We start from the raw sequence: 27,396 nt of genomic DNA, 5'->3' as shown, positions 1-27,396 counted from the left end.
AAAGTTATCATTATTCATCAATAATCAAAAAGTACGGCGGTATAACTCCTAATTCTAATTTTCCCCTATACACTAATTTATACAATTTTTTAATACATATTTTTTCATAAAAAGTCCAAAAGTTAATCCAAACAACCATATTTTTTTTCTTAACTTTTTAGTCCAAAAAGTTAAAAGGTGCACTTATTTAGGACATTCCAAACAACCCCTATTTAGAGAAATTATTAGATTTTATAGTTTTATTGATTGTATTTAAATTCATTTCTTTTGGGTCAAGGTTGTTTGCCGGATAAATGGACGAAATTATACCTAACTTTTTTACGAGTAATTTTATTAGGGCGAATTATACTAATACTTTTTAGGAAAATTTACCCATAAATCTTATTTTCTGAAAAGTTGAACCATTTAGTCCTAAAAGTTTTCTTATGCACCATTTAGTCCCATTTTATTTTGATAATGCTGTTTGTTTAATAATCATCATCAGCACCAACATTAGTCATCAAACAAGTTTACATTTTTACCCATAACAACCTCATCAACATCAACCTAAACCTAAACATCAACATAACATCAAATACATCGTCAGCATCATCAAAAACATAATCAACGTCTCCCTCGCGCTTTGTATACAAACCAAAGCCCGCCGTTGCTTTCTTTCGTCTCCCTCAAACCTCCATAGTTGCAACTCCTTTGCAGCCATCTCTCTCTCTCTCTCTCTCTACATCTATACATACATATATCTATATAGCTATGGAGGCTCGTGTTTTGCTCCGCCGCAACAGCCTCGTCTCGGCCCCAAATTCACAAACATCAGATTTTTTTTTATTCAGATTTATGTATATGAGGCTCTCTCTCTCTCTCTACATCTATACATACATATATCTATCTAGCTATGGAGGCTCTGTGTTTTGCTCCGCCGCAACAGCCTCGTCTCGGTCCCAAATTCACAAACATCAGATTTTTTTTGATTCAGATTTATATATCTGAGGCTCTGTGTTTTGATTCCAACATCATATTTTTTTTGTCCACCGCCGAGTCGATGAGTTTGATCGAGTTTTTGTCCACCACCGAGTTGATCGAGTTTGATTCCAACATCAAATTTTTTTTGTCCAACATCAAATTGCCTCCGTCAAGTTCGATTAATGTTCATGAATAGTTCGATTAATTTCCAACATCAGATTTGTAGATCGAGTTTGATGATGTTGTTGATGTTGTGATGTTGATGATGTTGATGATCGAGTTTGATGTTGTGATGTTTGATCGAGTTTGATGAAGTTGTGATGTTGATGATGTTGTTGTGTTGATGATCGAGTTTGATGTTGTGATGTTGGTGATCGAGTTTGTTGTTGTGATGTTGATCGAGTTTGATTCCAACATCAGATTTGTAGATCGAGTTTGATGAAGTTGTTGATGTTGTGATGTTGATGATGTTGTTGTGATGTTGATCGAGTTCTGAATGTTTCTTGATGTTTGTGGGTGTTTCAAACATCAGATTCATTTTTAAAAAAATTCACCACCTTGATTTTGTCTTCCCCTCACAAAGTTTGATGATGTTGAAGATGGCTGTGGGTGGATTTGGTGTGGGTTCGAAGGTTGAACGCTGGGTTGCGAATAGAAGAGGGCAACAATTGGATTTGGAAGAAGCCATTGAAGGCAGTGGGTTGGAGATGGTAGATGTTTGAAGTTCCATGGTTATGGTGGGATTGGGAAGAGTGGTGATCTCAGATGTTGACGATGAAGAAGGGGTGGTTAGATGTTGCGATGTTTGATGTTGTTTTGATGATGATGATGTTGTTTTGATGTTGATGATGTTTGATGTATATGCCCTCTATGGTCAATTTCCCTATAATGAGACCTTTCAGTCTATAAGAAAATTTTTAGGACTAAACAGTATATAAGTTGTTAATTTGGGATTTATTGATGCATCACCTTAGTTTTTATACTTTGGTATTTGTCACTTTGATTCTTAATTTTTCAATTATGATACATTTGATCAAAATTTTAAATTTTGTTCCAAATAAAGACAATTGAAGATACAATTGCTCAATTTCAAGGACAAAGTCGTCAATTTGATAAAATATAAGCTAATTTGACAAAAATAAATATTGAAAAAATATTTTTAAATTTTAAAAAATTATTTTTACTCACCAAAAATAAAATTATATAAAATTGATAATTTTTTTACATATTTATTTATTTATTTTTTACTAAATTAATTTTATTATGTGTTTTGATGATGATCATGTAATGGGCGGTTGTTTTTATTTTCATTAAATTAGTTTTTATTTTTTCAAAAGTCAAATATGGCGACAAGTTTGATATTATTATTAAACCAATCCATTAAATAAAAACATCCAAAACAAAAAATATTTCATAGTATCGATTACACATTAAAGCCTAACAACCACCTATTACATGATCATCATCCAAACACATACCAAAACTTAATTTGGTAAAATAAATAAATGTGCATAAAAATTATCAATTTTACATAATTTTATCTTTGATGGGTAGAAATAATTTTAAAAATTTAAAAATATTTTTTTGACATTTATTTTTGTCAAGTTGGTTTATATTTTATCAAATTGATGACTTTACCCTTGAAATTGAGCAATGGTATCTTCAGTTGTCCTTATTTGGAACAAGAATTAAAATTCAAGTTTAAATGTGTTACAATTGAAAATTTAGGAACCAAACTGACATGAGCCCTAAACTATAGGCACTGTTAGTGTAATTCGCCCATCTTATTTAGGGATGTAAGAAAAACTGAAAAAATTGACAAAATCAATTGAACCGGATTGAACCGGTCATATTTGGTCTTTTTTTTAATACGATTCAGCCTGTTCGGTTTTTTGTCAAGTTGGTTTATATTTTATCAAATTGATGACTTTACCCTTGAAATTGAGAAATGGTATCTTCAGTTGTCCTTATTTGGAACAAGAATTAAAATTCAAGTTTAAATATGTTACAATTGAAAATTTAGGAACCAAACTGACATGAGCCCTAAACTATAGGCACTGTTAGTGTAATTCGCCCATCTTATTTAGGGATGTAAGAAAAACTGAAAAAATTGACAAAATCAATTGAACCGGATTGAACCGGTCATATTTGGTCTTTTTTTTAATACGATTCAGCCTGTTCGGTTTTGGAAATTAATTTTTTTGAGTTTTTCGGTTCGGTACCGGTTTTGATATACTATACACCAATTTGCACCAAAACCGACCGAATATATGTACATATAATATATATTAAATATATAATGAATAATATTGCCAATTTGGTTCTTAAATTATATTTTGTTTCTAATTCTAATTCATAAAAGCTTCAAGACTTAGTATTTATTAATTTTTTTGTTTGTATTTTTGTGAATGGTTAGATTAGGTATGGTTAGAATGGTGTACCAATGGCTAATTTAATATTTTTATATAAATTATTTACTATACTACAAATTTAAGAAATGACTCAATTTTGAAAGTACTTAAACCGATTAAATAGTATTGAGCCGAACCGTTTGAATCGGTGCGGTTTGATGTGGTTTGATAAAAAATTTGGTCTTTATTAATTTTCAATATAATAAAACTGACATTATCGATTTGGTGTAAAATTTCATGCAAACACTGACCGTCCCGAACTGATTACATCAATAATCTTATTAATACAAAATTTCTGATGTGTTTCAAATTGTTACTAGGAAGAGTGTTTTTAACATTGTTGTATTGTATAGCCAAAGTTGCGGAAGAAGTTGAGAGAATGGATTTTACCCCCTCCCATATGCTAAAGATTATTCATTCTCTCAACTTAATGCAATATTCTTGATTATGATTGTGAAAGAACTGACTTAAAGATTAAATGTAATAGGAATCTAATCAATTTGCATCCATTGTTTTTACTTCTTAAGTAAATTTATACAATAAATAAAATATATAGCTATTAGACTTGATCATATTAGTCACAGTATTTTGAGCACTGAAAAAAGAATAGAATCTGCAACATAGAAAAGGATACATGTTATCTGATACTCTACTGGTCTAGGTACAATAATTTGTACGAGTTAAAGAACAAATTCTGGACATTTGTGCCAACTTGATATTCATATTCCCATTCACAATAACCATATTCACACACAAATCCTTTTCCTACCATATCAACTTAGTTCACTAAAATAGGATGGCCCTCTATAGAGTGTCATGCGTCTCTGCAATTACATTAGGCAAAGGCAAATGTCTGAAGTTGAGTTCTGTTTACTAGTTAAGAATACCCCTAGTCTCCACTAAACAAGACAAAAGAAGAGTGGAATAGTGGAGGAAAACAAAGAAAATAAGGAAAACTTCAGATAATCTCTTTACTTAATTTTCACTCATCTAGTGTTCTTGTCACCGTTAGAAGCGGGCATTGTTTGCAGACTAAATTTTGAGCCAAGTAAGGGTGGGCGTGGGTCGGTTGTGGCCACAGAACCTCCAATCCGCCATCCGTCTGCCAGATTGGCGGATTGGAGAAAATGAATCCGCATCTGTCCGCCAATCCGACGGATGTGGATTGAGCGGATTGGCGGTTTGGCGGATGGATGCGAATCGGTTTGGCGGTTTGAAATTTTATAAATTTTCAATATAATTCAACTCGTGTACTTTCTCAAAAAAAAAAAAAAAAAGTATTACAGTCAATGACTTAAAAAAATATTACAATTACTGCATGCCTCATCCAAAGAAAGAAAGTTTGAAACTTTAAATTATCACAATTACTGCATGCCTCATCCACATATTACAATCACAGCATGTCTCATCCACATAAAGTATTACAATCTGTGGTTCTTAAAATATAAAAACAATTCAAACCACCAAAACTATGAACAGAGCAATAGTAGAGATTGTATGTCTCTGTATTGTTACATTTATATATGTTTTTGAAAACAAAAACCAACCAGCATATACCATATTATCTATTTATTACTTTTAGAGTTAGATTTAAAAACCAAAAAAAATAAATAAATAATACGTTTAGTTTTTTCAATTCAAAAAATATATTCAAGTTGAAATTTTTTTTTCAACAGAATATTTGAACTCTTTTTCAATTAAAAACACAAACAAAGTATTTAAACAAATTGAAAACACAAAGTCTTATAAATTAATAAGGGTGCTCGCGGTTTGGCGGTTCGGTTGGGGCCAAAGGAATCTCAAATCTGCCGTCCGCCAAATTGGCGGATTGGAGAAAATCAATCCACAACCGTCCGCTTGTCATCACGCATCCGTCCAAAATGCGACGGATCGGTTCGGTTCGGTCGGTTTTAGCGGACCGGTATAGCCGCTGCTCACCCCTAGAGCCAAGATACTGAGATTCTCATTATCTGTGCGATGGATCGATCATCTCCATATTCTGTTTCTTGGATGGGTCTTGGATCATGCCCTGATGACTTGTAATCCAGCCTCTCCATCTTTGTCTCCAATGCACTTTTTCTATTTATCTCTATTGTTCCCTGAACTTAAAAACATGTACACAATAGGGGGGAGAGAGAGAGGAGAAAAACTAGACAACAATTTAACATTATAACAGTTAAATGGAAATATAAGCTACAAGGACTAATTCTCAACAAAAGAAAACAATTATCAATCCATATTGATATCAGTAATCATAAGCAGTTGTATGCGATGGAAAACGAAAAGAAAACTGATTTAATAATTACTACCCTTGGTAGCACATTCACATTAAATCAACTTACCCCAAACTAGTTACTTTATTTATAAGACAAAAATGACATATTCAATGACAAACCATTTCTACAACAATTTCAAAATTGAAATCAAATAGTGAAGCATGATCAGACTAACCAAACTATAACTTAAGGAAAACAAATTCTTCAATAGCCACTATCTCCCCGATTTTCTGTAGTGTTTCTGTATCAGGTTCCTCATACACACCTATTGTCATGACTGCCTGTTTCTGTGGTGCTGTCCTCCCCACACTCATGAAGTTGACATTAACATTTCCCTGTCCGAGGATGCTCCCCACTTTTCCAATAATGCCAGGCTGATCTACTTGCTTGCAGAGTATGAGGCTGCCTTCTAAACTCACATCCACTCCAAATGACCCCACCATCGTCAAATGGGGTAACCCTTCTTTCACCATTCCTTGCACTTTGATCTCAGCAGACTCTGAAATTGCACCAGCAAATTTTGACTCAACATTAGCAATTTGAAGTTGGATGAATTCAAGTGGTTTCCCAGGAGAACCATCCAACACGACCCTCTCTTCTGTTATTTTCAGTCCTTTCTGTTTGGCAGTGAAGTCAGCATTTACCAAGTTCACAAAAACACTGGAAATGGGCTCAATCAGACCCTTGGTAATCATAGCACGGAGCAACCTAGTATCAAGATCATCTGGACCCCTAGCAGAAGCATACGTTATCTTCACCGATTGCACACCACTTCCACCGGCAACTAGCTGCACGGCCAGCCTGCCAAGCTTTTCTGCCAGTCCAACAAATGGAGCTAGCTCTGATAAAACCTGTGTCACATTAAAACAAGCTCTCAAACAAGCTCTTTTTTTTTTTTTTTTCTTTTATTTTCTACTTTAATAGATACAGAGAACACGTCAGGACCTACCAGCTGTCAATAAGCTAAAACTCCATAATAGGATATAATGAACGTTCTACGAATTACTGCATGACCCAAGCTGGACTTGACATGTGTGAACTATAAATTCAAATGGATGTGGCAGGTGGGACAAAATAGTTAAGAGTTGACTGATTAGCTTGTTCTAAGTATTCTGGTTGGTGCACAATATACAAGGATATCTACAAAACTGCCTTAAGTTTCATGATAACAAGCATAAAACAGATAGAAGCAATTGATTTGGGACATTCTAATGTACAAAAACTGATAATTCAGAAGGAAATTCCTGTAACTTATGAAACTTTCAAGATACATGATTAATCATGTTTCTCAATTCAGGCTAAAAAAGAAAATACTAATAACACCTGTGAAATCAGATGAAATGCCTCTTGCACACCCAAATTGCTAAACAAAAAGCAAGGATTTGGATAATACCTCAGCAGGAACCATGGGTGCATTAACTGCAGTGGCAGCAAGTTCTCCTTTCAAAGCACCTGCAACTGCTTCAGCTATTTCAATAGCCACACCTTCCTGGTTACAATCACCCATAATTGTACAATGAGATGACTTGAAAAGAGAAAACTACAAAGTATGATCACCGGTTGGAATAGGAAAGACGGCATATATACCTGAGCTTCTATGGTGCTGGCACCAAGATGAGGAGTTACAATAACATTTTCATGTAGCACCAGCATACTGTCTTCAGGTGGAGGTTCTTCAGTGAATACATCAAGTGCCACCTGCAAGAAAATTAAATTTTATCAATTCTTAGTTGTCGGTTATACAAGCAAGGGAACCAAAGTTAAGCACGAGAATAACCTGTGCAACAATCCCGGAATTGAGGGCCCTCACTAGAGCTTCCTCATCAATTACACCACCACGAGCAACATTGACAATCTGAACACCTTTCTTCATTTTAGAGAAACACTCGTCATTGAGAATCTTGGACGTAGTAGGAGTGAGAGGCAAATGCAGCGAGATAAAATCTGCAGCCGATATGGCTTCATCAAAGGTCACTAACTCCACACCAATTGCACGGGCACGGTCTGCAGGGGCATATGGATCATATGCAATCACCTGCATACCGAGCCCCCTGGCACGCCGTGCAACTTCTGATCCAACCTTTCCAAAACCCATCACTAGAAGTGTTTTCCCTACTAGTGACACTCCAACATATTTGCTCCTCTGCCATTTCCCTGGACACACCCAATTATAAGTACAATAAGGTTATGAACAGAAGAATCAACCACAGTACCAGACACAATAAAACAAATTGATTGGATAAAATTTTTGAGAAGTTCCACTAACAAATCTTATAAAATATGTTCGATCCATATGTTCTACGTGTCTAATTATGCGTTCCTATATGTTTTCTGTGTCCAATTTTGTGTTCTATTTCCGCATTGCTAATATCGTTGTTATTACTAAAGATTAAGAGGGCTTTTTGTGTGTGTGTTTTGATTTTCAAAATTGGAGAAAAGCCCTCACATGCTTTCAATATTATTGACAAAGTAGTCCTATCCAAGTTTAACAATTCTTGTTAAAAAAAGAAAAAAAAAAAAAAAAAGTCCAAAACTTAAGCTCACTTTTCAAACTTAATAATATAACAATGTATTAAAATATCTAAGGTAATATGTTCTTTAATCATTTACCAATCATCTCATTCACACATCATTAAGCCTAATATGTAAGTTTACAAAGTGAATTTGTATATCAATTTTCTATTGACAAAATCTACTAGGTGTTGATATAGATATGCAAGGCATGAAATCATGAGAATTTAGTAGAATTGTGAGAAACAATGTAGTACAATAAAAATATATATAATGAAATCATGAGAATCTTTGAACACCATTGTAATCTGATCAATTGGGAATTAAAATTTTATCATGAGAGAGTGTCAAAGCTCAAAAGTTTTTATACGAAAGCACATGACTTGCTCGACCAAATGCCTGCACCAAAAATTATAAATAAATAAATAAATCAGAACCAAAAACCCAATAAGGCACACATACCAGCTTTGACGGACGCATTGGCTTGAGCAATGTTACGAGCCATGGCAGTAAGAAGAGCGATCCCATGCTCCGCGGCGGCGATAGTATTCGCCGTCGGCGCATTGACGACAAGACAGCCGTGCTCCGTCGCCGCCGACAAGTCAACGTTGTCAATTCCGACGCCGGCGCGTCCCACAACCTTGAGTCTCCCGCCGGAGGACTCGAAGACTTGGCGGGTGACTTTGGTTCCACTCCGAACAATTAGGGCGTCGCAGAGAGAGATTTTGGTGCAGAGCTCTTCTGGGGTCATGTTATAAGAGCAATCGACGTTGGCGAAGTTGTTGAGAAGTTGAAGACCCGCCTCGCCCAGCTTCTCGGCGACGAGAATTGTGGGTTTTGTGTTCATCGCCGCCGCAGCCGAGACTACGACGACGGACTTGGGGTGTCGGCGGCGGCGAGTGGTGGTTGGGAGGAAGGAGGGGAGAGAGAGAGTCCATGATGAGACAGAAGAGGGAGATGATTTGGCCAACGTGAATGAAAAAGCAGCCATTACTCTGTGTTTCGATTTCTGAGAGAGGAATAGAAAGATTAAACTAGTAATACTTCAAGGTTTTGTCAGAGACTCCTGTTTTGTAGGAAAAACGGAAAAACGGAGTCGTGCAGTGGAACAGTGACAGTCGCTTTCGGTGAAGAAAATTGAAAAAATAATTTTGGTGAAGGAAAGCCTTGCATGGACCAGTCTGCCAGTGTGTGTGTTGGAATTCAAAGGCTGCTGACAAAATCCAAAGTAAAAAGAGAAATTCTCTACATATATTTCATTAGTAGTTCACCAAATCATGTACTCTATCTTTCCTAATTATAAGGGAATTTCATGATGAGTTATGCTACAGACGGCCACTGACGTGGTGCACTGGAATTGGCCGAAAATAAAAAAAATAAAAAAAAAAAACACAATTTTTTTTGGGCCAATAGGAGCCGACCCCAGCACCCCTAGCTGGGGTCTAAGGCATTTTTGTTTTAATAATGCTTCGGACCCCATTGGGGGTCAACCTCCAGTGAGGTGGCGGATGGTGATTGGGCCAAAAAAAAAACTGTTTTATTTTATTTTATTTTTTTTTTTGAGTTTTAACCAGTGGGGGCACGCCACCTCACTGGGGGCGCGACCCCCACTGGGGGTCTGTAGCACCATTGATTTTTGTTTCATGATCCTGAACTGATTGTACTTGGCGTCGAAAATTTCAATTTTGTCTATAAAATGCGGATTTAATTGTATTCAGATCTCATTTGATAACATCGTTTCTAGATTAAAAATTAAAAAGTTATTATAAAAATTTAAAAAATCAATAATTTATATTAAAAAATCAAAAATTTTCTTTTTTATCTACTTTTTACATATTTTTTTATAAAAAATTAAAAAATCATCTCAAACATACTAATTTTTTATATAATATTTTAGCTAAAAAATTTTAAAAAATTACTAAAAGTGCTGTCTCGTTTGGGAACATGTTTTTTAGTAACTTTTTGATTTTTTGACTAAATTATGAGGTAAAAAAATAGTATGTTTGGGATGATATTTTAGTTTTTTATGAAAAGATATATAAAAAGTAGAGAGAATATTGAATCTTTAACTTTTTGGTAGAGGTTATAGGCTTTTTGATTTTTTTGGCAACTTTTTGATTTTTAGGCTAAAACAGTTGCTTGCCAAACGAGGTAGTGTGTTTGGTTTCACTTTTCTGAATTTAATTTTCTGAAAATTGTGTTTCTTATTTTTCGTGTTTTTTTGTTTTTAGTGAATATTTTTAAAATTTTAAGTAATTTTTTTATTTTTTTAAATGCACTTTATTTAGATTTGTGAAAAAATATTTTAAAAAAATAATAAATACACAAAAATACAAAAAAAAATATATTGAATTTTTGTATTTTTTTTTGTATTTTTAAAATATTTTTTCACAAATATTATATTTTTTAAGTGTATTTATGTTAGGTTTGTCTAAAAAAATTTTTAAAAACAATTACTTAAAATATTTTAAAAAATTCATTGAAACATTAAAATAAGGAAAATAAAAAAGTAGAATTTTTTAAAAACTGTTTTCTAAAAACCAAAACTAATTAAGCTTAGTATTTGTTATAGCGATCCCGATTGTCCCTTTACTGTTCTGTTGTATTCCGGACTCGGTTCTGTGAAGTTGGTAGTTGTATCTATCTTGTTGTCATCCTTAAATTTCATTTGTTTGAGTTATAGGATGTGTTGGGCTTGTTTCGAACAGGTGGGTTGAACCTTGGTCTGAAATCTTGTTGCCGGGTTTTTGGTCGTTCCGCTCGAGCGGGTCCTTTTGCGCTCGAGCGGATATTGCACACTCCTAGTTTTTCGTGTCCCTGCAAAACTTCTGCAGGTGTGATTTTTACGCTCGAGCGGGTTTCCTTACGCTCGAGCGGTGGCGCTCTAACGGGTACTTGAGCGCTCGAGCGGGTAGTACCTTTCACTACAACAAATTTGGGATTTAAAGACGAAACAAATTTGTCCCAAAATATATGTATTTCGTCACCCAAACTAATTACGACGAAAATTTTTCGTCACCCGTTTTGTTGCCAAAGCCTCGTCGCTAAAGGGTCATAGAGACGAAAAAACAATTTCGTCATTGAAAATGATAAATTTGTGACGAATTTTTTTGTCTCCAAAACGCTCTGTTGGGAACATACTTGTAAGTAATTAGCGACAAAATATTTCGTCATTAAAGGAAGAAATTAGAGACAAAAGTATTTCGTCGTAAATATAAGAAATAGAGACGAAATAATTTTGTCACGCTTAATATAAACGAAGACGAAATTTTTTTGTCAAAGAAGCTACCAATAGAGATAAAAACAAATTCATCATTAAAAATGATAAATTTGTGACCAATTTTTTTGTCTCTAATACACTCTGTTGGAAACATACTTGTAAGTAATTAGCGACAAAATATTTTGTCATTAAAGGAAGAAATTAGAGACAAAAATATTTTGTCATAAATATAAGAAATAGAGACGAAATAATTTTGTCACGTTTAATATAAACGAAGACAAAAAAATTTTGTCAAAGAAGCTACCAATAGAGACAAAAACAAATTCATCATTAAAAATGATAAATTTGTGACGAATTTTTTTGTCTTAAATACACTCTGTTGGGAACATACTTGTAAGTAATTAGCGACAAAATATTTTGTCATTAAAGGAGAAATTAGAGACACAATTATTTTGTCATAAATATAAGAAATGGAGACAAAATAATTTTGTCACATTTAATATAAACGAAGACGAAATTTTTTTGTCAAAGAAGCTACCAATAGAGACAAAAACAAATTCATCATTAAAAATGATAAAATAATGTCAAAAAAAATTCGTCACACATTGAGGATAATAGTGACAAAATGTGACAATATTTTTTGTCACGACAAATGCATTTAGTGACGAAATAAAAAATTCATGACAAAATTAATCATCCACCTAATCGAAATAAGAGACAAAAGAACCTTCTTTAGGGATGGAAAATTTTGTCAATAATTTCATAATATTTTTTTCCATATTATATACCTATTTTATCAAAATCTAAATTTTAGTTCAACAAATATAACCCTGTTCATGTTGAAACCTGTTGAATATAACAATTCCATCACAACTTAACCTAACCTGTTATCAACACATTTACGAATTAACAAAATGAAAATATCCATTCATCATCACAAATAATTTCATCCTAATACAATAAAATAGTGAAATATCCACAAAATATCCAAAAGTTATAACTTGTTCAATTTTACCAAAAATCCAACAATAACTAGTGCAACTCCACAAAGTATGTGTATCCTTATCAAACAAAAATGAACATTCAAGCAAATTAGATCATTGTTGCACGTCAAAAATGCCACCCCAATCCAATCTGCAAAAAAATAAATTAAAAGCTTTAGTAATTAATTAATTATACAAAAGATTAAAAACATTAGTAACTCATCAATTTACAATTAGATCAATTATACAATTTACCCCTCTAACAGACTTTTTTTTCGAGATTATGAGAACAAAAAATTAATTTTAAGGCTAATTCACAAATGGTGCATCCCATTAATGTGCTGTAAGTTCATATAACTTATATTGGTCCATTTAATTCTTAAAGTGCAAGGATACGTACCAGTTTTTCTACTCTAACAGGGATTGACCTAGAACTACACCTGTGTTTTGTATACATCCTTTCTCTGTTCGCGATGTTACCCTTTGATTGCTCCTATAAGAAAGAATAACCAATATAATAATGAAATGTATCATTAGTAAGACAAATATGTTAGCTTTTGATTGTTCCTGTAAGGAAGAATGAACCAATATAACAATGAAATGTATCACTAGTAAAACAAATTTAATGCTTGATAATAAAGAATTGCATTGTTCATATCTATCCTTTTCCTATATATCATTTCAACTTAAAAGATGTTTCAAATTATTCACTAGTTTCATTCAATTCTTTGAAATATAGATTAGAGGACTTGTTGAGATTTCATTATAAGATGATTTTTCTGGGTGAAAAAAGAAAAACGAGTAATTTACACCGTTCACAATTAGGGGGCATATAAGCATGGGCAAGATAGATTGTGAAAAAATCTATTTACATTTCACAAGATATGGAACAATTACTGATACCAAACTCATATCCCTTTCTTTCTTCCACAACTATATCAAATCTAAAGTTCTGTCTTAATACCCTGTATTAGTTACTGAGCTAGTTGCTTACCATTATCATGAAACTTCAGACCAAACTCAAGAACAAACAGAAAATACAATCATAGAAACTGAAATCTTAGTTCTTTATTCTATGATGTGAAAGATGCATTTTAAGGAAGCATAAATTAATCTCCTATTATGTGAGCCTTCCAATCCATGTTTAATAGTTTCCCTTTCTCATTTTGCCACTTATTTGGTTTTTATTATGTTTCACTTACATGCTTAGAGGATAAGGAAAAAAGAACACATGGAATTTCACAACAAATTGGTTGTGTTCTTTCTAGTTTTTTTGAAATCTCTCCCTATTCTAATCAAATTTTATCTAAGTTACAAGCAAAAGAATATGAAGTTGCTACAATTCATCCAAATTAATAGCTCTCTGTTGATCTTCTACCTCAATGCTTTCTGAGAGGCCTCATCACAAAATATACACAAAAGTAAAATGACACTACTACAAAAACATATAAAAATCACACTTTTTTTGTGTGATGTATGTTATTTAATCACACCTTTTAGTTTTGTTAAAGTGTGATCTTTGGAAGTGTGATTAAAAGGGGTCATTTTTAATCATATATTTTAAGTGTGATTAATAACATTTAGATCACACCTTTTAAGTATGATTAAAAAAATTTAGATCACATATTTTAAGTGTGATTAAAAATATTTAGATCATAGCTTTTAAGTGTGACCAATGAAAAATATTTTTTTACGACCCATATTTATTTTAAGGGGTCGTTTTTGTTTTTGTTTTTTCATTTAGCAAGGTTGAAAATTTATTTGTTTCATATTTATTTTAATGAATACAAAATTATTATTATTTTTTTATTTGGTAGAAGTAGGGATAATATTTTCCATTAAAATAAAGTTAATTTTTTGTGACCAATGAAAATTATTTTTTTAGACCCATTTTTTTTTTTTTTTTGTTAAGTGATGGTGAAAGAGATAAGTGGTGAAGTTGTGGTAGTGGTAAGGGAGATAGAATAGTGGTGGTAGAGAGTGAGCAATGTGAACACAATGGGGGAGAGAGACAAATAGACAGACAGACACATAGAGAGAAAGAGAGAGAGAGAGAGAAGAGCGAGAGACAGACACAGAGAGAGAAAGAGATAGAGAAGAGTGATAAGTGAGAGAGAGACAAAGAGAGAAAGAGATATATATAGAGAGAGAGAGAGACAGGGAGACAAAGAGAGAAAGAGATAGAGAGAGAGACATATAGAAAAATAGAGAGAAACAAGATATGAGCGAGAGATAGACAGAGAGAGAGAAATTGAGTGAAAAGAGATGATCGAGAGAAAGACATAGAAAAAGAGAGACGAAGAGAGAAGAAAGATGGGCGAGAGAGACAGAGAGAGAGAAATAGAGAGAAGATAAATGAGCGAGAGAGAAGAGTTGACAGACAGAGAAGAGTGATAAGTAAAAGAGAGAAGATAGGTAATATTTTGTGGTAGAGGAGAGAAAGCGGCAGTAGTGGTGAAGGTGGTGGATAAGAGACGATGGTGGTGGTGGTGATGGCGAAGGAGATTAGTGGTGAAGTTATGGTAGTGGTAGAGTAGATGGAGTGGCGGTGGTGAAAGACAGGTAATGGTAGTAGTAGTAGTGGCAATAGTGGTAATGGTGGTAGTGGAGTGGTGGCGATGGTAGTAGTAATGGTAGTCGTAGAGGTGAAATGGCGACCGTGGTAGTAGTGGTGGTAGTGAAATGGCGTTTACAGTAGTGGTGAAGGTGGTAGAGGAGATGAGTGGTGAGAGAAAGAGATGAGTGAGAGACACAGAGAGAGAGAGAGAGAGAGAAAAGAGATAGAGAGAAGAGAGATGGATGAGAGACACAGAGAAAAAGAGAGAGACAGACAGACAGAGAAGAGTGATGAGTGAGAGAGAGAAAGAGAAGAGTAACAGAGACACAGAGAGAGAGAGAAAGACGGACAGACAGAGAAGAGTGATGAGTTGTTCTGAACTCTTTGGGCCTCTTTATGCATCATTTTCTCCCATAATTTCACATCAAATACATACATATCTTCTATCTATCTATCTATCTATCTATCTATACTATTATAAAGGGAGGCATTTGTTGGTGTGGATGTCTCATTTTCTTGATTTTTCCAAGATACCCCTATAGCTACATAGGGGATTTACGTCATAAATTCAGGGTTTTTTTTTTTTTGTTTTTTTTTCCCATTTCAAATCTATCAACTTTTGATTTTTTCAAATTATTTCAATTTTATATTTTCAATTCAATCAAACAGTTCGCAAGCTTATTTTTCTGAAACAATCTTATATATATCAATAGTTCTGTCGAGTTATGATACCCAGAAACATTACACGTTAGCCCAACATCGTAAGACACTGCTTCACAAATCGTAGAAACTAAAAGAGTGTGCTTTTTCTCAGTACTGCGGTTCTCACTGGTGGGACTCTGGCTCCTAATCACAGAAGCTAAAAGAGCGAGCTTTCTATGCTGAACTAAATCAATAATTAGATGCACTTTTAACCTAGAAAGCCATCATTTCCCAAACAATCAAGTAAAATTGGTAGAATCAAGCTAAACTCAAGAACAAACAGAAAATACAATCATAGAAACTGAAATCTTAGTTCTTTATTCTATGATGTGAAAGATGCATTTTAAGGAAGCATAAATTAATCTCCTATTATGTGAGCCTTCCAATCCATGTTTAATAGTTTCCCTTTCTCATTTTGCCACTTATTTGGTTTTTATTATGTTTCACTTACATGCTTAGAGGATAAGGAAAAAAGAACACATGGAATTTCACAACAAATTGGTTGTGTTCTTCTAGTTTTTTTGAAATCTCTCCCTATTCTAATCAAATTTTATCTAAGTTACAAGCAAAAGAATATGAAGTTGCTACAATTCATCCAAATTAATAGCTCTCTGTTGATCTTCTACCTCAATGCTTTCTGAGAGGCCTCATCACAAAATATACACAAAAGTAAAATGACACTACTACAAAAACATATAAAAATCACACTTTTTTTGTGTGATGTATGTTATTTAATCACACCTTTTAGTTTTGTTAAGGTGTGATCTTTGGAAGTGTGATTAAAAGGGGTCATTTTTAATCATATATTTTAAGTGTGATTAATAACATTTAGATCACACCTTTTAAGTATGATTAAAAAAATTTAGATCACATATTTTAAGTGTGATTAAAAATATTTAGATCATAGCTTTTAAGTGTGACCAATGAAAAATATTTTTTTACGACCCATATTTATTTTAAGGGGTCGTTTTTGTTTTTGTTTTTTCATTTAGCAAGGTTGAAAATTTATTTGTTTCATATTTATTTTAATGAATACAAAATTATTATTTTTTTTTTTTTGGTAGAAGTAGGGATAATATTTTCCATTAAAATAAAGTTAATTTTTTGTGACCAATGAAAATTATTTTTTTAGACCCATTTTTTTTTTTTTTTTGTTAAGTGATGGTGAAAGAGATAAGTGGTGAAGTTGTGGTAGTGGTAAGGGAGATAGAATAGTGGTGGTAGAGAGTGAGCAATGTGAACACAATGGGGGAGAGAGACAAATAGACAGACAGACACATAGAGAGAAAGAGAGAGAGAGAGAGAAGAGCGAGAGACAGACACAGAGAGAGAAAGAGATAGAGAAGAGTGATAAGTGAGAGAGAGACAAAGAGAGAAAGAGATATATAGAGAGAGAGAGAGAGACAGGGAGACAAAGAGAGAAAGAGATAGAGAGAGAGACATATAGAAAAATAGAGAGAAACAAGATATGAGCGAGAGATAGACAGAGAGAGAGAAATTGAGTGAAAAGAGATGATCGAGAGAAAGACATAGAAAAAGAGAGACGAAGAGAGAAGAAAGATGGGCGAGAGAGACAGAGAGAGAGAAATAGAGAGAAGATAAATGAGCGAGAGAGAAGAGTTGACAGACAGAGAAGAGTGATAAGTAAAAGAGAGAAGAGAGGTAATATTTTGTGGTAGAGGAGAGAAAGCGGCAGTAGTGGTGAAGGTGGTGGATAAGAGACGATGGTGGTGGTGGTGATGGCGAAGGAGATTAGTGGTGAAGTTATGGTAGTGGTAGAGTAGATGGAGTGGCGGTGGTGAAAGACAGGTAATGGTAGTAGTAGTAGTGGCAATAGTGGTAATGGTGGTAGTGGAGTGGTGGCGATGGTAGTAGTAATGGTAGTCGTAGAGGTGAAATGGCGACCGTGGTAGTAGTGGTGGTAGTGAAATGGCGTTTACAGTAGTGGTGAAGGTGGTAGAGGAGATGAGTGGTGAGAGAAAGAGATGAGTGAGAGACACAGAGAGAGAGAGAGAGAGAAAAGAGATAGAGAGAAGAGAGATGGATGAGAGACACAGAGAAAAAGAGAGAGACAGACAGACAGAGAAGAGTGATGAGTGAGAGAGAGAAAGAGAAGAGTAACAGAGACACAGAGAGAGAGAGAAAGACGGACAGACAGAGAAGAGTGATGAGTTGTTCTGAACTCTTTGGGCCTCTTTATGCATCATTTTCTCCCATAATTTCACATCAAATACATACATATCTTCTATCTATCTATCTATCTATCTATCTATACTATTATAAAGGGAGGCATTTGTTGGTGTGGATGTCTCATTTTCTTGATTTTTCCAAGATACCCCTATAGCTACATAGGGGATTTACGTCATAAATTCAGTGTTTTTTTTTTGTTTTTTTTTTCCCATTTCAAATCTATCAACTTTTGATTTTTTCAAATTATTTCAATTTTATATTTTCAATTCAATCAAACAGTTTGCAAGCTTATTTTTCTGAAACAATCTTATATATATCAATAGTTCTGTCGAGTTATGATACCCAGAAACATTACACGTTAGCCCAACATCGTAAGACACTGCTTCACAAATCGTAGAAACTAAAAGAGTGTGCTTTTTCTCAGTACTGCGGTTCTCACTGGTGGGACTCTGGCTCCTAATCACAGAAGCTAAAAGAGCGAGCTTTCTATGCTGAACTAAATCAATAATTAGATGCACTTTTAACCTAGAAAGCCATCATTTCCCAAACAATCAAGTAAAATTGGTAGAATCAAGCTAAATTTTAGATAAAATTACAAACATCTTTCAATGCAATAAACAGAGAGAGAGAGAGAGAGAGAGAGAGAGAGAGAGAGATTGGGCGTACACTGGAACTTGAGCTCTTCGAGATGAACAGAGATCAAGTGGCCGGTACCAGCCATGGCCACACCAGATCGATCTCAAAACAGTGAATCAAACCCTAGTGTACCCTGAAATGGACAATTAAAACGAAAAAATAAACAAATCTTAATAAGTCTGAAACTTAACATCGAGAAAGAGAAGAGAGAAGAGAAGGCAGAAGGTGACGAAAATTGAGGATCGAAGACAGAAATGGAACGAACATGTGGTGTGGGTGAGGCGGAGAGGGGACCTGGAAGCGAGAACGGCGGAGCTGCTCGGTCCACTTCTGTGTTTGACGATTCAGCCACGAATATCGGTTTCGATTCGAACTTTTTAGAGAGAGTGTGTGAGAGAGAGAGAGAGAGTACATCTCTATTCACGATGAGTTCCTTCTCACTAATATATCTCTATTCTAATGTACGTGCGTATAGAGAGAGAGTGGACGTTTGTTGGTATTGGGCTTACGTGTTGGGTGGCAGAGAAGAGAGAGGTTCAATCAGAGAGACAAGGGTGACGGAGGGGTTGGTGGAGAAATTATATTTTGCCCCAGGGGCAAAGCTATATGGTGCTCCAAATGGAGTTTGATTGGTCAAAAGAATTCCATCATTTTTGTGTCTTCCTTTGTTTGACAAATGGATAAGTGTTCAATCTTGTGTTGTGGTGCAATGAATATTCCAAGCCCACTCAATACCTTCTCGGGTTGGTGCCAGGTGGATGGTGACATGTGGGATTCAAACGACGAATGATGACGTGCGGATTAAAAGCGATATATGTGATACGTGAACCACATCACTTTTACCGACACTTTGGGCGATGTGAAAAGTTTAATTAAAAATTACTTTTTACTTTAAATCATTTTAAGTTATATTCATCTTACTGGTTTAGAGTTTTTCAAAAAAAAATTAATTCCTTATCTTTCGTGTTTTTTATTTTTATTGAATTTTTTAAATATTTTAAATATTTAGACATACCTAACATACGTATACCTAAAAAGTAAAAAAAATTGTGAAAAAAAATCTTTTAAAAATTCACTAAATACCAAAAATATTAAAAAAATATGAGAATTCAATACATTATTTATATTTTTATGTATTTATTTTAAAATATTTTTTCACAAATTTTTTACTTTTTAAATATATCTAGATAAGGTGCATCTAAAAAAGTAAAAAAAAAATGATTAAAATTTTAAAAAAATTCGCTAAAAACAAAAAAACATGAAAATCAAAAAACTCAATTTTAAAAAAACTAAATAAAAAAATTCAAACCAAACACACTGATTATTTTTTATATTTTTTATCTATCAAAAGATCAAAAAAAAAAATCAAAAAAAAAATAAAAAATTAATTTTTAATTAACTTCTCAAAACACTTTTTTAGGCCATTTCGTTTTATGAGTAAATTCTACCTTTTCCATTTTAATATTTAAAATTTCACTCGTGCTATGCACGAGATAATTATGAATATTTATATTTGTTTTAAATTTTTTTAATATATAAATTATGTTTTTTAATTTTTTTTTCTTATCACTAACCATAATGTATGGGAGAAATTGAAAAGGGTATTGCTGTAACTATACACGAATCGTATCTATAATTATTTGTATGAGAGAATTTTAAATGCTGATCAGGAGATTTTGACCATATCAATAATTGCAGCCATGTGGAAAGATATGTGGATTGAAAAAAAGTTAATAAATACTGATCAGGGGATTTTTACCAAATCAATAAATGCTGAGTTTTTTTTAAAAAAAAAATAAAAAATTTAAAAAATTTAGATTGGGATATTGAAGCTCCCATAGGTCTTGGGGGTTAAAAACTCCATTTTGCTTAATATATAGTATAGATATAGATAGATAGATAGATATATCTTTTTATTTTTATTTTTATTTTTGTGTGGTTTCTATTCGGGTATTTTTTTTTTCAATTTATTTAAGATGGAGTTGTGGGTATCTTTTTTTTTTTAAATTTAATTTATCTGTGATTCTCATTTGTTTTTGATTATTATTATTTAGGTAAGTTATGATGTGAGTTAGATATGTGATAGACATGTGAGTTTTATTGATTTAAAGTTTTATTGATTTTGTTATGTTATAATATAATATATAAAATATAGGTAGATATCTACAACTTTAATAGAAAATATTATCTGATTTTTTGGAGAAGAGAAAATGAATGCAAGTTTTAATATTATTTTTTGAAAATTTGTGAGAGATTAGGAGGAAGAGATTATGAAATATTTTTGTTATTAAATAAATAAATCAGTCAATAGTTTTTTTAATCTATTTTGTAAATTAAAAATTAATAATTTTGGAAAATTGATTAATTTGTCCCATTAAGTGATTTAAAATTTTGATAGATATACATAAAAAAAATACATAATTATATTATTAAATCATAATTCAAATTTAGATGTTATATCTTTTTGAGATCTATAGCTAAATTCTTATCTTTTTATTTTTTATTTTTGTGTATAACAATAGTATATGGGAGAAATTGAAAATGGTATTGCAGTAATTATGAGAAAAGTCAAAAGGGATTGTGGGTTAGGAGAAGTCAATAAATGCTGAGGTTGGGTTGGGAGAAGTCAATAAATGCTGAGTTTTTTTTTTTAAAATCAAAAAATTAGAAAATTAGGATTAGGAGATTGGAGCTCCCACAGGCCTTGGGGTTAAAAACCCCCTTTTGCTTAATATATAGTATAGACTAGCCTATCACCCGTGCTATGCACGAGATAATTATAGATATTTATATTTATTTTAATTTTTTTAATATACGAATTATTTTTTTAGATTTTTTATAAAAATAATTTAACAACCTTATCACTAACTATAGTGTATGAGATAAGTTGAAAAGAGTGCTACAATAACTAGGGATGGCAATTTGAAACCGACCCAACGGGGATCCCCGATCCCGACCCCGATTTGAGCGGTTTTTCCCCGAATAATACCCCCGACGGGGAGAAGACGGTATTTGAAAATCAATCCCCGATCTGTTTTGGGCCGGGGACGGTGATCATTATTTAAGCCCCGGCCCGGCCCGATCCCCGATCCCCGTCCCCGTCCCCGGCCCCGGCCCCATCCCCAAATTTTGCCGAAGTGAAATTACTTTTATACCCCTTATATATAATAATAATAATAATAATAATAATAATAATAATAAACCAAACCGTATCTATTTATAATAAACCAAACCATTAGATTTATATATCACATATATATCACACTCAGATATTTTCCCCTTACTGTGTTACTCTCATCTAACTCAGATTTATCTCTCTTTCTCTCTCACTCTCATCTCAACTCTCTCTCACTCTCTCGTTCTTCTCTGTCAACTCTCTGTCTTGCAGTCACCGACGGCGATTCGCCCCCCTCTCCCTCCTCCACTGATCTCCCTACTCTCCCTCGTCCGCCGATCGCCCTCCTCTCCCTCCTCCGCCGATTGAGCCACCACAACTCCACCACCGTTTGAGCCCTCCTCTCCCTTCTCCACCGCCGGCGATTCGCCCTCCTCTCCCTCCTATTAGATTTGTTATATATATATATATATGTTAGATCTGATTTTTTTTTTTTACTCATCAGATTGTTGTTGTTGTTGTTGTTGTTGTTGTTGTTGATGTTAGATTTGATTTTTTTTTTTTAAGCTCATCAGATTGTTGTTGATGTTAGATCTGATTGTTGTTGTTCTTGAAGAAATTTGGAACTGATTTTTTTTTTTCTTTTGGTCGGGGACTTTTCAGGGTCGGGGAAACCCGATCCCCGTTAAGGGGCGGGGGCGGGGGCAGTGATGAGCTCCCCGTCGGGGTCGGGACCGGGGACGGGGGAAGTTGCTACCATCGGGGATCGGGGACGGGGAGAGTGATCCCCGGCCCTGCCTCGCCCCGTTGCCATTCCTAACAATAACTATGCACGGGTTGTATCTATAATTATTTGTATGAGGAGATTTTAACTAAAGCTCTCAAAAGGCATGTGGAAAGGCATGTGGATTGAAAAATTTAATAAATGTTGATCAGGAAATTTTGACCAAATCAATAAATGCAAGCATGTGGAAATGTATGTGGATTGAAAAAAAAAATAATAAATGCTGATAAGGAGATTTTGACCAAATCAATAAATGCTGAGAATTTTTTTTTTAAATCAAAAATTTAGAAAATTAAAATTGGGATATTGAAGCTCCCACAAGGCTTGGAGGTTAGAAATCTCATTTTCCTTATATATAGACTAGCATATCACCCGTGCTATGCACGGATTGTGTTTACAATTATCTATATATGTAAATTGCGATTTTTAAATATTTTTTTTTTAAATGTCTTCTTTTTTTATTTTTTATATTATATTAAAATTCAATATTTTGATAATAATCATATGTGTTGGACTTTTCAAGAATGTTTTTTTATGCTTGTTCTTAATGTATTAAAGTGTTATTATGAGGGATAATAATAATATGTGTTGGGACTTTTCAAGGAATTCATGTGTTGGATTTCAAAGAATTTTTTTTAAGCTTATTCTTAATGCATTGAAGTGTTATTATGAGGGTAAGACTTGGGAGTTGGGAGAAGTTAATAAATGCTAAGATTTTTTTTTTTTTAAATCAAGAAATTTAGATTGGGAGATAGGAGCTGTGAATTGTGATTTTTAATTTTTTTTTTAAATGTCTTCTTTTTTTCATTTTTTATATTATATTAAAGTTTAATATTTTGATAATAATCATATGTGTTGGACTTTTCAAGAAATTTTTTTTATGCTTGTTCTTAATGCATTAAAGTGTTATTATGAGGGTAAGACTTGGGAGTTGGGAGAAATTAACAAATGCTAAGTTTTTTTTTTTTGAAATCAAAAAATCAGAAAATTTAGATTGGGAGATTGGAGCGCCCACAAAGTTTGGGGTTAAAAACTCCCTTTTGCTTAATATATAGTATAGATAATATATATATATATATATATAGATTATAAGATGAGAGAAATAAAGTGCTATCTTATTATAATGGAGGAGATCTTATAAAAAAAACGTGTAGACATGAATGCCCTCCTATTTTATTGTGTTTACAATTATCTATATATGTGAATTGTGATTTTTAAATATTTTTTTTAAATGTCTTCTTTTTTTTCTTTTTTTATATTATGTTAAAGTTTAATATTTTGATAATAATCATATGTGTTGGACTTTTCAAGGAATTAAACGTCTTTTTTTTATTATATTATATTAATGTTTAATATTTTGATAATAATCATATGTGTTGGACTTTTCAAGAAATTTTTTTTATGTTTGTTCTTAATGCATTAAAGTGTTATTATGAGGAATAATAATCATATGTGTTGGGACTTTTCAAGGAATTCATATGTGTTGGATTTTAAAGAATTTTTTTTATACTTGTTCTTAATGCATTAAAGTGTTATTATGAGGGTAAGACTTGAGAGTTGGGAGATGTTAATAAATGCTAAGATTTTTTTTTTAAATCAAAAAATCAGGAAATTTAGATTGGGAGATTGGAGCTCCCACAAGGCTTGGGGTTAAAAATCTCATTTTGCTTAATATATGAGCAATACTAGGTATCATGAATTTTTTTTTTATGAAAATGATCATGAAAGATTTATGACTCTTTGATTACACTTAAAATAAAGCACCACATACTAATCAAGGTAATCCAAGGGTCATAATTCTTTTATGATCATTTTTATGAAAGTTTTTTCATGATCCTTAGCTTTTCTCTATAATAGATAGATAGATAGATAGATAGATATAAATATGGCACATAACGTTTATATGACACAAGGACCAAAGTATCGGGACAACTGCTGCAATTTGCCCTCATCTAAATTAAAGGGATTTAAAAAGTAAAAAAAAAAAAGAAAAAAAAAATTATAATATTAAAAAATGTTCACTAAAAAAATATAGATTAAAAATCAAAAATTAATTATTGAAAACTGCATACTAAACAAGGTAATGTTTTTTTATTAATTTTGAAAATTAAAAAATTATTATTAATTTTTCCTCTGTTTTTTTTTTCTCACAAAAAAAAAAAAGCTACATTAATTATCTTCTTTTTTTTTTTTTTGTGGAAAGGGGTTTTGACCTGCGATTTTTCTAAAATGTGTGTTCTAGATGAAAATGGTAGAATTGGTTTAGACAATGAGAAAAAGTGCTTATGCAAGGGGCACCTTCATTATGAGAAAGAATAGTCGGTTTTGCATAGGGTGCCTTCTTGGATAATAGCTTTCAATACTGACATGCATGAAGGGCTTAAGTGTGAGACATATGAGAGAAAAGAAATGGTTTACAGAGTGTCTTCTTGCTTCACGACTTCAATACTTGTGAGAGAGGAGTAGGCTCAAGTGCGAGAGAGAAATGAGGGTTTGTAGGAAGTGTCTTCTTGGGTCATGACTTGAGTGTCCGTGCACATGAAAATGAGTGATAAGGGTCAGAGTGTGTCTCTTGGGGTGACGGTTTCAGTGCTCCGAAACACAAAACCATAACATTTTAATAAAGAGAAATAATTAGTGATAAAATATTTTTGTCTCCTTAAATACAAGAACAGAGAATTTATTATTGGTGACGAAATATTTTTGTCTTCCACAACATAACCTTATGAGACGAAAAATATATTCATCGCGCAATCAATCAGAATTTATTAGTGACGAAATATTTTCATCTCCCACAACTTATTCTTCAAAGATAAAAATATATTTGTCGCCCATTTAATAGAAAGATGAAACGACATCGTTTGCATGATGGAGTGTTTATTGGTGATGAAATATTTTTGTCTTCCATAACTTATCATTCCCAGACAAAAATATATTTGTCGTCTAATAAATGAAAATATGCAACGACATTGTTTAATAGGTAGGGAATTTATTGGTGACAAATTACGTTCGTCGCAAAAAATATATATATTTTGTGACAAAAATGTTCATCTCCAATGAGCTAAAATAATTCGAGCCAATGCAAATGAAATTGGCACCTGAATTTTGCAGACGAAATTCTTTTTCGTCTCCTATACGTTTGAGAAAAATTAAAACAAACGACAAAATCAATATTTTGTCATCTTTGGGTTAAATTTTAAGACAAAAAAAATTTCGTCACCAAATTTTGTCACAATAATAGCCTAGATTTCTTGTATTTTGTTTCCTTGTTTAATTATTATTATTATTATTATTATTATTATTATTATTATTTTCTTTTTGTGGAGAGGGGTTTATTGTGAGAAAGAATAGTAGCTTTGCACAAAATGTCTTCTTGGATAATAATGTTTGCATGCACAAATGGCTTAAATGTGAGAGAGAATAGAGGAACTTCAGTGCAAAATAGAAGAGATGGTTGATAAAGATTGTTTTCTCAAGTCACAGCTTCAATACTTGTAAGAGAGGAGACTCAAGTGTGCGAGAGAAATGAGGATTTGTAGAGGGTGTCTTTTCGAGTCACGACTTTAGTATTTGTGTGTGTGTGAAAGTAAGTGATTAAGGAAGAGTGTCTCTTAGTTTCTGACGGTATTTTAATAAAGAGAAATAATTAGTGACAAAATATTTTCGTTTCAAACTCATATGTTCATTGCCTAATCAACAAAAATACAAAAACAACGTTGTGTGGGGATGGAGAATTTATTGGTGATGAAATATTTTCGTCTCCTTCAACTTAATGTTATGAGACGAAAATATAGTCGTCGCACAATCAATCAAAATGCAACACGACACATGGAGAATTTATTAGTGACGAAATATTTTCGTCTCCCAAAACATATCCTTCCGAGACAAAAATATATTTGTCGCCTAATTAACAGAAAGATAAAATGAGCATGAAGGGTTTATTGGTGACAAAACATTTTCGTCTCCCATAACTTATCCTTCCCAGACAAAAAATATATTTGTCACCAAATAAATAAGAAAATAAAACGACATCGTCTAATAAGTTTGGAATTTATTGGTGACGAATTCCTTTTGTCGCAAATTACTTTAAATTTTGTGACAAAAATGTTCGTCTCCAATGAGCTAAAATAATTGGCGCCAACAAGAAAAAAAATTGGCGCCTCTTTTTTTTCTGACGAATTTATTTTTTCGTCTCCTATAGTTTTGAGAACAATTAAAAGAAACGACAAAAGTAATATTTGGTCAAGTTTGGGTTATGTTCTAAAACGAAAATAAATTTTATCACCAAATTTTAAAAATTAATTATTGAAAACTCCATACTAAACAAGGTAATGTTTTCTATTAATTTTGAAAATTACAAATTTTTTATTATTTGTTTCTCTGTATTTTTTCTCACAAAAAAAATAGCTACATTAATTATCTTTTTCTTTTTCTTTTTTTGTGGAGAGAGGTTTTGACCTTCGATTTTTCTGAAATGAGTGTTCTAGACGGAAAGGATAGAGTTGGTTCCGACAATGAGAAAAAGTGCTTGTGTGCAAGAGGGGCCTTCACTGTGAGAAAGAATAGTGGGTTTGCATAGGGTACCTTATTGGATAATAGCTTCAATGCTAGCATGCATGAAGGGCTTAAGTGTGAGACAGAAGAGAGGAGCTTTAGCGCGAAATAGAAAAAATGGTTTACAGAGTGTCTTCTTGAGTCACGACTTCAATACTTGTGAGAGAGGAGTAGACTTAAGTGCGAGAGAGAAATGAGGGTTTGTAGAAAGTGTTTTCTTGGGTCATGACTTCAAGGTCCGTGTACATGAAAATGAGTGATAAGCGTCAGAGTGTATTTCTTGGGGTCACAGTTTCACAGCATTTTAAAAAACAGAAATGATTAGTGATAAAATATTTTTGTATCCTTCAATACCAGAACAAAGAATTTATTATTGGTGATGAAATATTTTTGTCTTCCACGACTTAACCTTATGAGATGAAAAATATATTCGTCACGCAATCAATTAGAATTTATTAGTGACGAAATATTTTCGTCTCCCACAACTTATTCTTCTG

At 32.9% G+C, this 27,396-nt stretch overlaps 1 protein-coding gene and 1 long non-coding RNA gene across 2 annotated transcripts; both read right to left on the bottom strand.

Moving 5' to 3' along the window:
* Positions 1-5,709: 5,709 nt before the first annotated feature.
* LOC114281781 (D-3-phosphoglycerate dehydrogenase 1, chloroplastic) lies at positions 5,710-9,542 on the bottom strand. Its single transcript, XM_082921981.1, has 5 exons — positions 8,621-9,542; positions 7,425-7,801; positions 7,235-7,345; positions 7,041-7,136; positions 5,710-6,498 (listed from the first exon to the last, which is right to left on the bottom strand). Exons 1-5 carry the CDS (start codon positions 9,147-9,149, stop codon positions 5,827-5,829), a joined length of 1,785 nt encoding a protein of 594 aa, XP_082778107.1. The 5' UTR covers positions 9,150-9,542; the 3' UTR covers positions 5,710-5,826.
* A 2,742-nt stretch (positions 9,543-12,284) lies between these two features.
* Positions 12,285-12,847, bottom strand: LOC145823041 (uncharacterized). Its single transcript, XR_014365121.1, has 2 exons — positions 12,762-12,847; positions 12,285-12,512 (listed from the first exon to the last, which is right to left on the bottom strand). It is a non-coding gene; the product is annotated as an uncharacterized LOC145823041 (long non-coding RNA).
* Between the last annotated feature and the right edge of the window lie 14,549 nt (positions 12,848-27,396).

Source organism: Camellia sinensis, chromosome 3 (assembly GCF_055761805.1).
Source record: "Camellia sinensis isolate YWXY chromosome 3, ASM5576180v1, whole genome shotgun sequence".
NCBI lineage: Eukaryota > Viridiplantae > Streptophyta > Magnoliopsida > Ericales > Theaceae > Camellia > Camellia sinensis.
The sequence above is the reverse complement of the archived record's forward strand: the minus strand, read 5'-3'. Positions and strand labels throughout refer to the sequence as shown.

What these genes read in the sequence shown, in the direction of transcription:
- LOC114281781 (XM_082921981.1), bottom strand. Translation starts at nt 9,149, where the DNA reads ATGGCTGCTTTTTCATTCACGTTGGCCAAATCATCTCCCTCTTCTGTC. An exon ending in CAATGCGTCCGTCAAAGCTG is followed by an intron (nt 7,802 to 8,620) that starts GTATGTGTGCCT and finishes GGGTGTGTCCAG; the next exon opens with GGAAATGGCAGAGGAGCAAA. An exon ending in ATTCCGGGATTGTTGCACAG is followed by an intron (nt 7,346 to 7,424) that starts GTTATTCTCGTG and finishes ATTTTCTTGCAG; the next exon opens with GTGGCACTTGATGTATTCAC.